The sequence below is a fragment of the Cyanistes caeruleus genome, chromosome 6 (assembly GCF_971803275.1).
Source record: "Cyanistes caeruleus chromosome 6, bCyaCae1.hap1.1, whole genome shotgun sequence".
NCBI lineage: Eukaryota > Metazoa > Chordata > Aves > Passeriformes > Paridae > Cyanistes > Cyanistes caeruleus.
Genome location: NC_141706.1, coordinates 57355596 through 57370804, shown reverse-complemented (window position 1 = coordinate 57370804; position 15209 = coordinate 57355596). Strand labels below are relative to the sequence as shown.

Here is a 15209-nt window from a genome sequence, read left to right as displayed (position 1 = left end):
GTGATGCTAAACAGTCTTTCCCCCAACATATCAAAGGTGAAACAAAATACATAGTTTTTCACATTCATGTGTTCCCTTTGGGGCAGTTCCTACACTCTTTCCTTAGGACTAGAGCTCTAGGCATAGCATCCTAACACAGGGAGAGTAGCAGGTACTGCAGAATGACTGTAATCAGAGCCTTGTTCCCTTTTAAGAGAATTCAGTGGGTGTTCCAAATTGAAAGATTTTGACTTAACTCAGTTTTATACCTATATTCACAAAGGGTGTTGCCTCAATCACTTTCAGTCTCAAGTGTGCATGACTAACTGGTAATTTCCTGCATTTGTGGCAGTCCGTGATCTTGCTTGATGCTGCCAAAGTTTGCGTCTACACAGAAAAGCAGTGGCAGGTTGAGAGTGAATGACCCCCCGTAAGTTATTTTGAAATTGCCAGACTTTGCTCTGCAAGTTGAGTCTCTCATAGCAACGTGGGCAGCATATCATTCTGTGCTGGCTTCATTAAAAGAAAACGATTCCGTCTTTCAGTTAAAAAAAAGAAAAGCTGTAACTGTTGAAGCAGCATGCACCTAATAAGCTACTTCTAAATCTGGCTTCATCATTTCAGACTGTGGACTAGCAGAACAGAGCCTGCAGAATCCTTCTCAAGTAAGTATTGATTTCTCTTTACTGTATGTTTTTATTTTTTAATTTAAATTTCATAACAGGTAGTAAAGAAGTCTTCAGCATTGAATCAGTGGTGCTGCAATATGACAACTGGATGCCTGCTTTAAACATGAATTAACATGCTCTGTTGTTTCATTTGGCAGACATTACTGTCTTTAAAAGGAAATAGTTAATACATTAAGGTAGAAGACGGCAAATTATATGGATGGAGCTTTCTAAAGCTGCAGTGCTGGAAAGCTAATGAAACGATTTATAATTGACTGTCATGACAAGGTTTTTTTAAATGAGTTATGTATCTTTTGTTTGCATAATGCACATCATGGAACATGCCTATTTGATCTCATCAAAACTGGAATATGTATTCTGAATGTGCTACTGCCCATTAAGTATGAAATTATCAAAATAATTTATATCTTCAAAAAAGGAAAAATTCAGGCAGTGGCATTAATATTAATAAAGCTAATATGTACACATTAAACCTAGCTCAGGTTTGTATTAAATTATGAAGGAAAATATATGTAGTGCATGACTTTGTCTAATTTATACAAAGTATTAGTCAAACATTGAAAAAACGAACAGAGTAAAGATGAAATAATTGTTTGTGTGAGGAACAACAGAAATGCATAACATTTGCCAAAACAAACAGCAAATACTGTAACATGCTTTCTGCAAGAGTATTTAAACAGCTCTGATGGACATGTCTCTTTAATATAATGAAGGAGGTGGGACTATGGCCGTGGAAGGAAAATAAATAACAATATTTTGCTTCGTGTTTAAATTGCAGCTGTTGTAATAGAAAGGAGTTAGAAACAGACAATGCACAGGGCTACTTTTACATTTGGTATGCAAACACACACATATTCAAATGCAAACACCTTTTTTTTTCTTATGTAGTCATATCTGCTTCTCACCAATTGCTGTGACATGCAATTCTGATTGCAAACATGCAGGTTTGCAGCCCTCAGCAGAAGTGTATTGTAGCTGCATCTGAGGCATTACAGCACCAGAACTAATATTCTGGGAACATTTAGCACAAGCATATCCTATATCTCCAAGTAATATTATTTGTCATAGTATTTTATGTAGTGAAAATTATGCTGCAAAAAATTCACACTGTTTAGTTAACTTCTGCAGAAGACTACATAAATACTTCCCTCCTGCTCGAGTTAGCCATCCCCCAACAACCAATGGTAACAGCAGTCAAGGAATTACCCTTTATTTCTCTCAGTTATTTTAAAATTACTCAGAATGATAATTTTTAAGACATACTTTCAGCCCAACTCATTTATATGCAGGCAAGATTTCTTTTAAGCAAACTTTTCCAGGACATATTGGAGCATGGAACTGGAACAACCATTTCCTTATTTACTGTGTAATAGACATAGAAAGTTTTTGGCAGATTATGTATATGCAGAGATAAAGAATGGAAACAGAGATAATAAAATTACTGTATTCCAGGAATGGTGAACAATAATATATCCTTTCTTTTGCAAGCAACATTAAGCTTTCCAAGGGCCAGCTCTGAAGAGCCTAACAAATTAGAAGCCAATAATGGAGAGGTTTAGTCTGATGTTTCACAGCCCTTCCCAAAATCTCAGGAAAACACAGCATAGTAATAACAAGACCAGTAAATAGTGATTTTTAAGGTATCATCCCCACAAGACTAAAGGAGACATCAGTGAGCAGAAATGCCACTAACAAGCTTAGACCATTCCCACAGCTACTAGAGGAAGCAATCCTTGATAACTGAGACAGACTAGGAGGGTGAGGAAGAGGTAGAGAACTACCTTTGAGAGGCCCTCAAAGGGATAGGGTGACTTCATGCTTGGGTGGATTGCCCAGGAAAAAAGGCTTATTCCTCCCTTATACACGCAAAAGAATGATCCTAATGAAATCCCACAAATCTAATCTATTGCTCTTATGAAGTCAAAACCCCTCTGGGGGCAGGGGGAGGGTAGGATTTGACCCACTACTACTACAAAGAGCTGTGAATTTTTGTCTTATGCTCTGGAACAACTTGGTCTAACGCATAATTCACTAATTTGAGTAAGCTCATTGGACAGGGAAAAAAAAAAAAAAAAAAAAAAGAAGAGAGAGAATATCATAGCAACAACTTATTCCTTTGTGGTTTATGCATTTAACAAAGACTTACCTTCCAGTATTAAATTCCCCTCTATGTTTAACATTTAATTAGCAGAATTGCATATTCCTGCAGATATAAAAGAAATATGACAAGAAAAACACTGCTGTACTGAAAGATCTCTTCAATACTCCTTGAAGCATCAATGGGAAGGACTTTGGGTAGCCTTAGATCACCACTCATGTGATGTCAGATCAGAAAGGGATGTTATAAGGCTTCAGAGACAGCAAGGCCTTGCAGATTGTGGCATCCAGCATAAATTTAGGAATGGATTAAAACAAAATAAACTGCTATATAAAATACAATTAATTTAAAAATATAACATAATTAATGAGTGGGAAATATTTTCATTCCACCTGAAGAAAAAGGCAGTGTATTTTTATCCTAAGCCTGATTTTGCATGATAAACTAATTCCATTCCTCCTCTCATTCTTCCTCTCTACTGTCTTAAATTTTCTCATGCTTTTTTCCCTCTTAACGATGGTAATGATGTTAATAATAATGATGATGCTGATTATGATAATAATAATTATTATGATTACAATTATTATTGGGAAAAAATAAGAGAGAAAAGAGAGAGGAAAATGAGGAAAATGGCATACCTAATTTGGAAAGCCACATGACACTGCCAGACTACCTCAAAGAAGCACATGTTTAAAGACTAGACTCAAAGGATTTGACGCTTTCCTAAAAATACACATTTTCAAGGAGCAGTGGAAGAAACTAAGACTCCTCATCTGTGTATTCTCAGAAGGATCAATTATTTTACGTGTTTTCACCAAGCAACTACAAAGTGAGCTGGAGACACAGAATCAAATGCTAGTGTAATGCAGATGACCTACAGCTCTACCCATCCTACAGCACGGCCACAAAAACGGTACAGCGTGTGAAGAAGAGCTCATGGAGCAGCTGGCTAAAGCAGAAACTGAGCAAGAAAAAGATGATGTTGGCAGAGGATAGAGAGCATTTTGAAGACTCATTCACAGTCAAGGTACGCAGCCGCGGTTGGTCACTTAAACACAAATCTGGTAAAGAATTGTTATTCAGTTATAACTGTTATTCACAGATGCCATTAACTTCTGTTAGCTGGGAAGCTCTGTCGCTCTTGGATGGGGGAAAAATTTCTCAGGCAGGTGATATCACAAGCTTTTTAGTGCTGAGAAGTTCCAGCATGAAGGAAAAGCTATAGCGTTTATGCTCTGAAGCTTGGCCTAAGTAGATCACTAATCCATTCCTTACACTGTAGACCAGCCTTAAATCAGTTTGTATCCTTGTCTTCCAAGCAATCCATTATCTGAACTAGGGATAAATAAAAGATCACTTAAAACACTTAAAAAAAAAAAAATACAGTCTGCAGCTCCATTTTTCAGGCTTTTCTCAGCAAAATTTCTCTTCATGTGAGAGGAAAAAGTCCCTTGGTAATTAAGGGTAGAAAATTGTCATTAGCTGTTGCCACAAGTGCCTTATACATATTTTTGGAAAACTTTAAAGATATGCACAGTCACATGTGTCCACACTGCCATTTTATACTGCTAGGGAGCAGATAACACAGCAGCCAGCATCTTACAACTGGTACTAATTTGGCTGTTTGCACAGAAATGGAAGGTGCTCTGATAGGATGATATTGAGTGCAGTAAGGGCCTGTGTCCAATGGAGTGTTGTGCTGGAACTGGAAAAAAAAATTGGTATATTAAAACATTTTGTGCTTGCATTTTTCTCTTTAATTTTTCATTTATTTTTAAAGCTATAAATATAGCTTGCATTTTAATTTGGTGTCTGTCTCTAATTTTACTGCAGCTGTAGCATTTGCCAGAGAACAGTGGCTCTGTTTTCAGGGTGGTGCAGGATTTATACCAAAAAACCATCTCTTCTCTAATGCTCAGCACTTCTTGCAGGCCTATCACAGCTCTGTCTAGTATACAGCTATAAATTAAATGAATCAGACTTATGGGTGTTGACAAGAAAGATGACACAGCAATTTGTTGCCTTTAGTTTAGTCACCCTGTAGCTGTAAAACAGATAAATGTTTTACTCATCATGGTGCAGAGGTTGATTAATGAGATTTTGGAGCAATTTAGATCTATTTTATCTTTAGATTTGGATTCAAGACTGAATGCAGACACTGTCCAACATGCTGATTCCTGCACAGAAACATGTGTCTCTGTTCTTTAAGACACCACAGTAACTTTTCACCTCCTCTTCATGCCAACAAAACCTTCCACTTCCTAAAAATCCAGACTGATTTAATGGTGGCAGTACTGGTCCAATTTTCTGTTTGTCAGAACATGTTACATATAACATGTAACATCTCTACCAATTAATAGAGAACGGAAAAAACATTTAAACTTGTTCCCATCAGAAGCCATGCATTAAAATAAAAGAACTGAAATTTCATTCTACTGGTCCTGAAGACAGCTAGATCTTACAGACTTAGAGCAAATGAGTTTTTAAATTCTGCTTAGGGCTGAAACACTTTCAAGTAGAATCTAGTGAGGTAAAACCAGTATATATAACACTAACTTCATCTCCACTCCATTAGAAATTTTTTGTTCTGAAAGGAAACAGAAATATTGGAAGTAATATTTAGTGAAATCGAATTTTTGTTGTGTGAGGTCTAGCATCCTAGACATGGATATTTTTTCCATTAATTTGAAAATGTAGAATTTCTGGAGAACAACTAAATAGAATAACGCTGAAAAGCATTTGAGGAAACACTGTCTTGCTGATGAAACTGGTGTAGGCAACCTTATATTAAAAGCAAATTTGTATTTGACAACCATTACAGAAAAAAGAAAATGAAGCCATCTGTTGGAAGGAAACCCAGAGAGGAACATCTGTATTATTTATAGGGATAAACTGAAGTGCAAAACTGAAAGGTCCATGAAACAATTCAAAATTAACTGCATTAAGTGTGAAGAGGACTGGATAAGATGTGATAAAATTTTCATTAAAGGCAGGAGAGAAGAGTACATCTGAGCAAGAATGGGCACTGGGAGAATTGGGATATAGCTATTTTAAGAGTGGAGTATCTGCTGAGGGATGTGCACATCTTTAGGGCAAACTGAGAACTTCGAACTGAATGCCATTCCTACAAATTCTAGTGAGTTTGGCCCTGGTGCTTAGGAAATATTTCTGAATAGTTGAAAGGCTGAGTGAGAAGTAGGAACACAAATACAGGAAACATACACCATTATAATGGAAAACTCATTCTTTTCCTCAACAAGAACAGCACAGACAAGAGTGTTATCACTCACCCAGTATCTTGGAGTCTCCTCACAGACTCTAAAAGGCTCTGGAACCAGTCCTAATTGCAATTAAAATAAACCTCAATATCGTTTAAAAATCAGATTTACTAATTTTCTTAATAATAACTTAAAAGTTTCTTATGAATCTCAAAATGTAAAAACCTTTATACATACTTGGGTTTTTTAATGTAGATAATCTGCTGAAAATATTCTTGCTCATGTATCAAAAGACATACTTTTACATGCAGAAAAACTTAGTACTAAAACTGTTGAATATTGTCTGCTTTGACCCAAAAAATGATCGTATTTTCCAGAGCTCTACACAGAAAAACTTCTAGTTGTCATAACAACATCCTGCAGCAGATACAAGATAGCTTGTACTTGTTTTTACTACAATTAGCAAAAGTTAACATCTCCTGAAGATTAAAAAACAGGGATGCTATTTAAAAGGGAGGGCGGAATTAATTTTTTAAATTATTTTTAATTCACACAAAATTCAGCTTTTAATTTAAAATCTTCAGTCAGTGGTCTGTAGAAATATTCCATTGCATCAAGTCATATTAGCAGGTAATTCTCTTACACTCTGTTTATACAAAATATGCAGGTTTCTAATAATGTCTTTTTAAAATGACACTCAGAATATAAAGCAGCCTAAATTTGGAAAAACCCTGATGTGTTTTCCTAAGTAACAAGTTTACTAGACAAATTCCTGAATGATTCAGTCTTGTCAAATGCAATACTAAGTCATTATGAAAGTCCCATTTAAGCTATGATCTTAACTATCCTTCCTTTATAATGTTCCAGATTCAGCAGTCAGTTTACCAGGAAAGGATCAGTGTTACATTGTTTATGTTCTTATATTAACACTAAAATAGAATAGAACATCTTAGCCATTGCAACACACAAAATTACAAACTCTATCTACTGAAGCCCCTGGAAATGTTTCACTTATGTGTGAGCCTTGATGGTATCTGGAGATGTCCCCTTGATCAGGGTGGTGTTATACAAGATTGGGTACCACAGAAGTACATGGAAAAATACAGTCCTTTCCTAATTTAATGAGTACAGTCCCTTCCTCATTTAAAGGCCAGTTAATGGCAGCTACAGACCAAAGTGCAGGTGTTGATCCAAGGTCACTGAAGTAGATAAAGGCAGAGCTGCTGATAAAGGACAATCTTATTTATCTTTATCAATCTGTCACGTAGGTCAGACAGTTTTCACTTGCTTTGCACAGACATATTGTTTTATTCCAACAGTGGTGCCCACCATTTCTAAAGTAGGGCAAAATTAATGCATAGCTTTTACTTTTAAGATTACTTTAATGTTAATATGACTGGTTTAGAAGAATTTAGTAATCTGGCAAGCATCCACCTAGTTGAGGCATATTGTAGCAATAAATAACAGAAGAATTTGAGCTTTCTGAAGGTATTCATTTCAAGAATACAGCCCAGACTACTGCAGCAAAGTATTGCCATTCACAGACACACCTGCTTGCATTGGAACAGGAAATTCCCTCTATCCACAATGTCTTCAAAGTGATTTAAATATATAAGGTAAAATAACTTGAACACTTCAAAAAGTAATTCACTTAACATATGGAAAATAAATCATGAACATCAATTATTAAAAAGTTCAAGATATCAAAAACATTAAAATGTTTTAACATATTTTGATTTAATATTCAGTATTTTTATTTGTACACATAGTGGAAATAATTCCTGCAATTCAGCTGGTCTCTAGAGAATATTTTGGTGAATTTATTTAAGAGAGAACACTGAATAGTTACTGTTACTACAAACTTTGATAATGTCTGTTCTGACCAAAATTCACAGTGACTGATGTATTGATGTAGATTTGTATCATTTAAGAAAAAATAATTATTTTTCATTTTGAAGCTGTGAATAGTTTTTTTCTTAATAATCAGATATGTCTGTGTCATATGTCTAGAGTCATTAAGCAAAAATCATCTGAAGAAAGAGAAGCAGCAATATAAGCAGTATGACACCCACAAGTGTTATGTGCCTTACCTAAATTACCTATAACCATATAACTCTATCTATACCTATACATATATTTCACATACTATGCAAATAACATCTTTTTGAACAAAAGATCTCTTTCCTGACAATAAAAGAGAATTATAGAATCCATTTTTATTGGCTGTACCACAGACTTTTTCAATTCATACCTTAAAACTTGCACATAAGCAATGGATAGCTGAATTTATGCTTGTAGTTAACGTAGTTTTATTCATGTACAAAGGAGCCAAATCTGTCATGAATAAAACAGTTCTTGTCCAAATAGGTACAGGTTCTGGCTCAACACTGAGTCTTGCTCTGTTTCCGAAACAGGAATTCTTAATAAAGTCCATTAAAATTGCAGAACTTACACTTTGCCAAGCTCTAATGGATCCGGAAGGCAAAAGACCTAGGATGGATTAGCATAGACCCTCTGTATTTCACAAACCTGTTAGCTTCAAGAGTTACATTAAGTTCGTACATGTCTGTATTGGACATAGTGAAAAATCCCTGAATTCTGGCTTTACAAGAAGAGAGTCGTGTTTTGATGTTCCCTGATTGCATTGAAAAGGTCATGAAAATCTTTTTATTGACAATTGAAAGCATTTCCCAGCCCTTTAAACTGTTAGCATTCGCATTCAAGTGAGAGAGGCATAAATTCATCTAAAACAACACAGTGTGAGCAAGACTTATTCATTTTAATCCACATTATCTCTGTGATCAGGATAATGCTTGCAGCATGCAACAGAATGGCACAGTCCCACAGAAATATGGAAGCATTTCAAAAAGTAATTCCAGTAAAAGCAATTGATTTCTGATGTGTTAAAAGGATCTTCATGTCCCCCTGTTATTTGCAAAATTAATGTACTTACTATGTTAATTTGAGAGATTTGCAACACTTCAGCAGCTTTTATGAACTGTGATTTAAATGAGTGTTGGAATTACCAACGTGGAGACAATAAATTCTAGGCAATAAGTAAAGTGCCTTGTAATGAGGGACCTAAATGTCTGCTCAAAAGCACATGGAGCTACATTTTCAGCTCAAGCTGCTGTTGACCTGTCAGCTATGCACAATAATTTTAAATGTGTTCTTGTGTTTAAGGGAGGTCGCTCAGTTTTCTGCTTGTGAGTCCTCTTTCTCTTCTCTTCTCTTCTCTTCTCTTCTCTTCTCTTCTCTTCTCTTCTCTTCTCTTCTCTTCTCTTCTCTTCTCTTCTCTTCTCTTCTCTTCTCTTCTCTTCTCTTCTCTTCTCTTCTCTTCTCTTCTCTTCTCTTCTCTTCTCTTCTCTTCTCTTCTCTTCTCTTCTCTTCTCTTCTCTTCTCTTCTCTTCTCTTCTCTTCTCTTCTCTTCTCTTCTCTTCTCTTCTCTTCTCTTCTCTTCTCTTCTCTTCTCTTCTCTTCTCTTCTCTTCTCTTCTCTTCTCTTCTCTTCTCTTCTCTTCTCTTCTCTTCTCTTCTCTTCTCTTCTCTTCTCTTCTCTTCTTCTCTTCTTGCTGCATTTGGCAGTGATGCAAGCAGAGTCTGAATCCCACCACACAAAGAGGGATAAATCACCTGTTTTCACCCTTATGCTAAAGTATGGAGATGCAAAAAACCAAAAAATAAACAACCTTTCAAATTTATCATTCAGTCATTTCTCTGGTAATTTCCTGTGGCAGCACATCACTGGGCCACTACCAATATCTACGCTGATTATGAAGTCAGACTATAGTCTTTAATCTCACTTAAACTAGTCCTTAGGTTACTGCATATATAAACCAAAAATAGAAATCCTTCACTTCACAGTTCAGACTTGCCTGTCTATAAAGACAGTGAAAAATGAGATGAAATTCACATATAAGATAGTGAAAGAACTTATCTTTACTACTCAAAGCTCATTGACAATGTTGAAATAAAGCACCTTGCTTTGGATCCTAACCTTTAAAAATTATTTTGGAATTAAAGTTATGGCAAAAAACAAGGAGGTAGAAAGTGAGAATCACACTTTGTTTGCTTTTCTAGCAGATCTAGCAGATTTGTCGCTAACTTTTTTAATAGAACAGCAAACACTAGTAGCATTAGGACAATATAGCGTGACCTTCTCTACTATTGGATTTTAAAAAGCCCTGAAACAGAACCTACCCAGACTTTACTTAGTGAGAATTGATCTACATCATGGTAGTTTGGTTTCCAGTTCAACAAACAGGAATATATCCTCTGTTGCTTTGGGTCAATGAAAACCCGTGCTCATCCACTGAACACTCAATACCCTGGAAAATTTGCATGTCCTATAGATTCTGTTCATTAGTATGGTTAATTAAAATGATGAGAGTTTGCTATTGATGCAATTATGAAACTTATGCATAATGCGGGGTGCATAGGGGACAAAACGTGGTGGGTGCATTGTTATGCCTTCCAAAGACATGCCTGTTGTTTTGCAAGTTAGATTTATGTTGGATTTATGGGAATCCCTCTATCAGTGACAGTATTTGACACACAGATGCTGAAGTAAATGGAGTCGCTGTGGAAAGGCTCCATTTCCCCAGTCAAGCCAGAGGGTGCTGTGCCTGGAAGACCAGCCAAGCAAGAGGGGAGTGACAGAGTGAATGAAGAAAGAGCATGCAGTGCATGCACCGCTGCATGAGCACCACAAGTAGGAACCGATGCAGAGAGGAACCTCTCTGGAGATTTGACAATGAACAGTTACTCAAAACGCTGCAGCTCCAGTGAGGACAGCTTTGAGTTACAGGGCAGCACAAGGTCAGAAGCTAAAAGCTTTGTTAAAAGCAAAAATAAGGATGAAGGCTATCGACCCCATCGATCAAAGCACTGTCAGAAAGGGGGTGAAAAAACTCACGGACCGGAACACTCTTCTCTGTATCCAGCAGAAGTGGGAAACGCAAGCCAAAAGCTCCAGAGGCAGAAGAAGACTCACAAGAAAAGCAGTTCCTCTGCATCTGACTTGAGCTTGGTGAGCCAAGGATCGTCAAGTTCATTGTCTGTCGTAGAAGAAAAAATAGAAGCTAAACTCAAATTCTCTCAATTTATTAATGAAGTTACTTTCAGAGTGCTTGATCCCATGAGCCTGAGGGCATACCGAGCTGCTAAACTGAAAAATACCCTTCCATCCAGTGTGAGGAGCCTAGATGATTTTCATAGTAAGAGAAAGTCTCCTGAAAACTGGAAAGAAAAGATTCTAGATGGGAAGACCCATGAAGAAGTAGACTTAGAGACTCTGAGAAGTGACGACATCGTGGCTGGAGTACGACCACACAAATTAGAGAAATCATTGTCCCTGGATACAAGTCCCTCTCTCAGGTCATTTGAGAATGGTGTCTCATGCAGAACAAGATCTGGCTTGCCAGTAGAAATTATGATTTCTCAAAGCAAAGGAATGCCAGCAACAAAATCTGCATCTCTTCCTAGAAGTACAAGCATGGTGAGCTCTCTCAAATATTTTCTTTGGGTGGTATATGGCAAGTACTGATGCATTAGCATGACCATTTGAAAATTCTTTCTGTCTTCCTGGGTGGGCTCTTACCATGTAAACAAACTTTTCTCCAGGGTGGGAATGAACAGGGAATGTTTATTTTTAGTAGCTCAAGAATCCAGCTATAGAAAGAATGGGAGGAAGAAAAAACAGAATGCAATTCCCTAGTCCTTTCAGTTTGATGCCTGGAAGACAGCTTTACAAGATCAAACAAGAAAGTTATTCCTGCACTGCAATGAAGCATGTATATAAGCAGGTCAGCTTGATAGGAACAGTCAAGGCACCCTCAGAAAAGGGTGAAGAGAGCACTGTGACAGACCACTCAGGCATTCAAGCTCACTAGTCTAGAACTTGCTCAGATATCTCTACACCAAACAAGCATGCTCCCTTAGTGTGTTTAAGTACTGCTGAAAGCTCTGGCATCCTGAAAGTGTTGCTAATGTTTGTATGTCTGGAATTAATACGTATCACTTGATAATTTCTATTTTGATGTGCTGAAAAAGTCCTGAGCAACCACAAAACCTTAAGAATTATAAGAAAAAAAAAAAGAAGGAAAGAAAAAAAAAGAAAAAAGGCTGAAGCTTTCTTCCACGGTCCAGTAAAAAAAATATTTATGCTTCTAATTTTTTCTTTGAGAATCTTTGGTTGAGAAAGAGGCATTTATGCCTGTGAAAGAGGGCAAAGGGAAATTGTTGTTGTTTGCTAGCATGGCACAGTCTGGAATCTTGAACTTCCAAACCTTGCACTGATACAATATGTTAGTATGTCTCCAGAGTAGTATTTGCAATTCAACTAAAACAATAAAGGTCCAGGAATTATTGCTTAAGACTATAAACATGTACACAGACGTTGCTAAACTGGGAGCTATTACAACTGCATTATTCTTTAAAAAGTCTATTCAAGTTTAAAAACAAAGAAAGAGAAAGTTCTTTCATTTCACAGAGGACTGCAGCAAATAGGAAAACATCCCAGTCTTAAGAATTTTATTCAAACTTTGGTAACCTGAGTTTAGGAGTTTATGTCCTTGGATGTTTTAATTGTCACCTATCAAAGATATCTGGAGGGAGAAGAGGTGAAAGGTAATGAAACAGAGAGAATTTGAACACTGTGTTCTGTCACAGCTCCACAATGAGTGCTGTCTTACAAAGGGGTGAGGAGGCTTCAGTCTGAGCCCATGGCAGGATACACTTTTTTCAAATTTCAATTAAGCATCTGTCAGAGCATCTGACAGATTGAAACTTCCAGTTGATTGAGTACTGACTGACTAAACACTGCCAAGTGCTCTGTAGTTCCACACAGAGCTAGTGTAGGCATCCATCTACTCCAGTGGAAGCATCAGTCTGCTCTAAGCCTAGTCATTTAAATTAAAAACAGTATTTACCTGACATTTTACCTCAACAAAAACTGCCTCCAACTGCAGAGCCCAACATGAGAAAAGAAAGGAGTGGCAGGGCAAAATACAAGAGCAAAACATGTTCAGCCTCATCTACAGATTTGTGTCTCCTACATGCAAAGACTTTGACTTCAGTGCAATTTACTTAGTGCCAAGTCCTCACCTGAAGCATGCCTAGCAAGGAGCAAAAGCATAACTGTATAGTCTTGTGTGTCATTATTATTAAGATATTTTAAAAGTTCTTGGTTATGTAATGTTAATTTGAATATACATGGAGAACATTGCCTAAAATTGTTCCATGTTTTAGTCGCCAAGTTATTTTTTGTGTGCAGATAAGATAATCTTTGAGAGAAAGAAATCACAAAATTACATTGACTTAAATATAAAAATTGGATAGCAGAGGTATAATAACACATCCTGAAGAGCATGAAAGAACATGCCTGAAAGTTTGAGGTTAAAAAGCTGCACCTAATGAAAAAAAACAGTGACTCAGAAGATGAATGCTGTGACATTACCTGCTGTCTGTTATGTTTTCTTAAGACCCCTCAGGTGTCCACAACTGTCAATTGGATCCACTAAAACGATTTTCAATTTTTAGGCTTCTCAGAACTGGTCAAAATGTTCAATTTCTGCAGCAAGTATTTACTGGTTTGCAAACAGCTGCTGCTGAAATGAAATCTCACAAAAAAAAACAACCATCATGGTAGATTTATGCAGAGGAATTTCTGGGCAGCTAGCAGGAAAAAAAAAAAGGATGTTTCACTGTGGAAGTGAAGTTAAAGGGGATTGTGACAGGTAGAAAGCAATTCCAAAATATGATGGACATGACCTTGGTGTTGTCTAAATATTTTACTGACCTGGCCAGAAGGATGAAATAATTTTTCATTTCTATGTATTGATCTAAATTTGAAGCCACTGGACAAACAAGCAGGAAAGAAAAATGCTATAACTAAGTGAAAGCAAACCTCTGAATCCACACCAATGTAGTGGAGGGTGTGCAACTTGAGATTATGTCATACTTCCAGAAGGAAATAATATCACCTGTTCAGTGGGCTGAAAAATGCAGGAAATGTCTGAAAAGGGTTGTACACAATGGAACTGGAAAGACATGCTTGTCAGAGTCTGTCAAAGGACAGATCAATACAGAGAGAAATGTGGATGGATCCAGACAATACATATTTTTTTCTTAAGGTATGTTTCAAAGGATGCCAGGTACAAAAGGATATGAGCCTGTGTCTTTTAATACATATTTTATCTCAAATACATTTGTTCCAAGTATCCAATGCCTTCAGGAAAGCTTTATATACCACTATTACTGTTCCAGGAAAGAAATACAGGTTAAAATTTAATTCTTAAATAATCATACAGGAGTCTGACTTCAGACTTGAGTAAGTCTGCAGCACCTCAGAGTTTGAATAAACCTAAAAATTATATTTCAGTAACTTCAGTAATAAATGAATGAGGATCAACTTTCCAGCTATGTCTCATCTTTACATATCTACTTCTACCTACAGAAGGAACCTATAACACATTAGACACTGACTTTTCCTAGTCACAGGAAACCAGTTTCTTTCTTAGAAGAGCTGTATCTTTCCATCTTACATTAAACTGTTGGTAGTACACATTCTGTGTGCAAGAGGTCAAAATTTAGAAACATTTTTTGACCTCATGATTGCAACTATTTTTATACATAACCTAAAGAATTGTGCATTTCTCACCTAAGACCATGTTATTACAACACAAAATAAATACAAGCAAACCTGATCAATACAAAGGATTTACTAAGCTGTTTTCTTAAAGAACAAGCTTGGGTTGGGATAGTGTCACTTCTGCATTTTGGAAGTTAAGCTTTCACATAATGTAAGCTAAGACTGAATAAGGCATGTGGTGAGAGGCAGAAACTTGGCCATGCTCCACATGAATTTACCATTCTTATGGAGCCAGACTCCTCATAATCCTCATAATCATTCCCTAGACACCCCAATATATTTGGATCACAGGACATTCTGTGTTGGAAGGAACCCACAAGGATTGTCAAGTCCAGCTCTTAAGTGATGGCCCACACAGGGATCAGGCCTGTAACCTTGGCTTATTAGCAACAGGCTCTGACTAGCTGAGCTAAGAATCTTAAGGAGTGGAAGGGACCTTAAGGCCATCTAGTCCCAATCCCCCCTGCCATGGGCAGGAACACCTGCCACAAAATCACATTGCCAAAGACCTTGCCCAACCAGGCTTTGAGCACTGCCAAGGCTGGGGCATCAACAGCCTCCCTGGACAATATGATC

The 15209-nt window shown here is 36.9% G+C and overlaps 1 protein-coding gene across 5 annotated transcripts in view; it reads left to right on the top strand.

Annotated features, from left to right (window-relative positions):
• The first annotated feature begins 255 nt into the window (after positions 1-255).
• The window catches only part of BEGAIN (brain enriched guanylate kinase associated), a 157914-nt gene continuing 142960 nt past the window's right edge, over positions 256-15209 (top strand). The window contains exons 1-2 of one of the 5 annotated variants that reach the window (XM_086895441.1): positions 256-644; positions 3664-3793. In XM_086895441.1, the coding sequence (XP_086751567.1) occupies positions 3743-3793 (51 nt within the window). In that variant the 5' untranslated portion in view covers positions 256-644; positions 3664-3742. Of the gene's footprint in view, positions 645-3663; positions 3794-10557; positions 11481-15209 lie in introns of those variants that run through there. The other 4 variants (XM_086895442.1, XM_023927560.2, XM_086895439.1 and 1 more) reach the window with 4 other exon arrangements.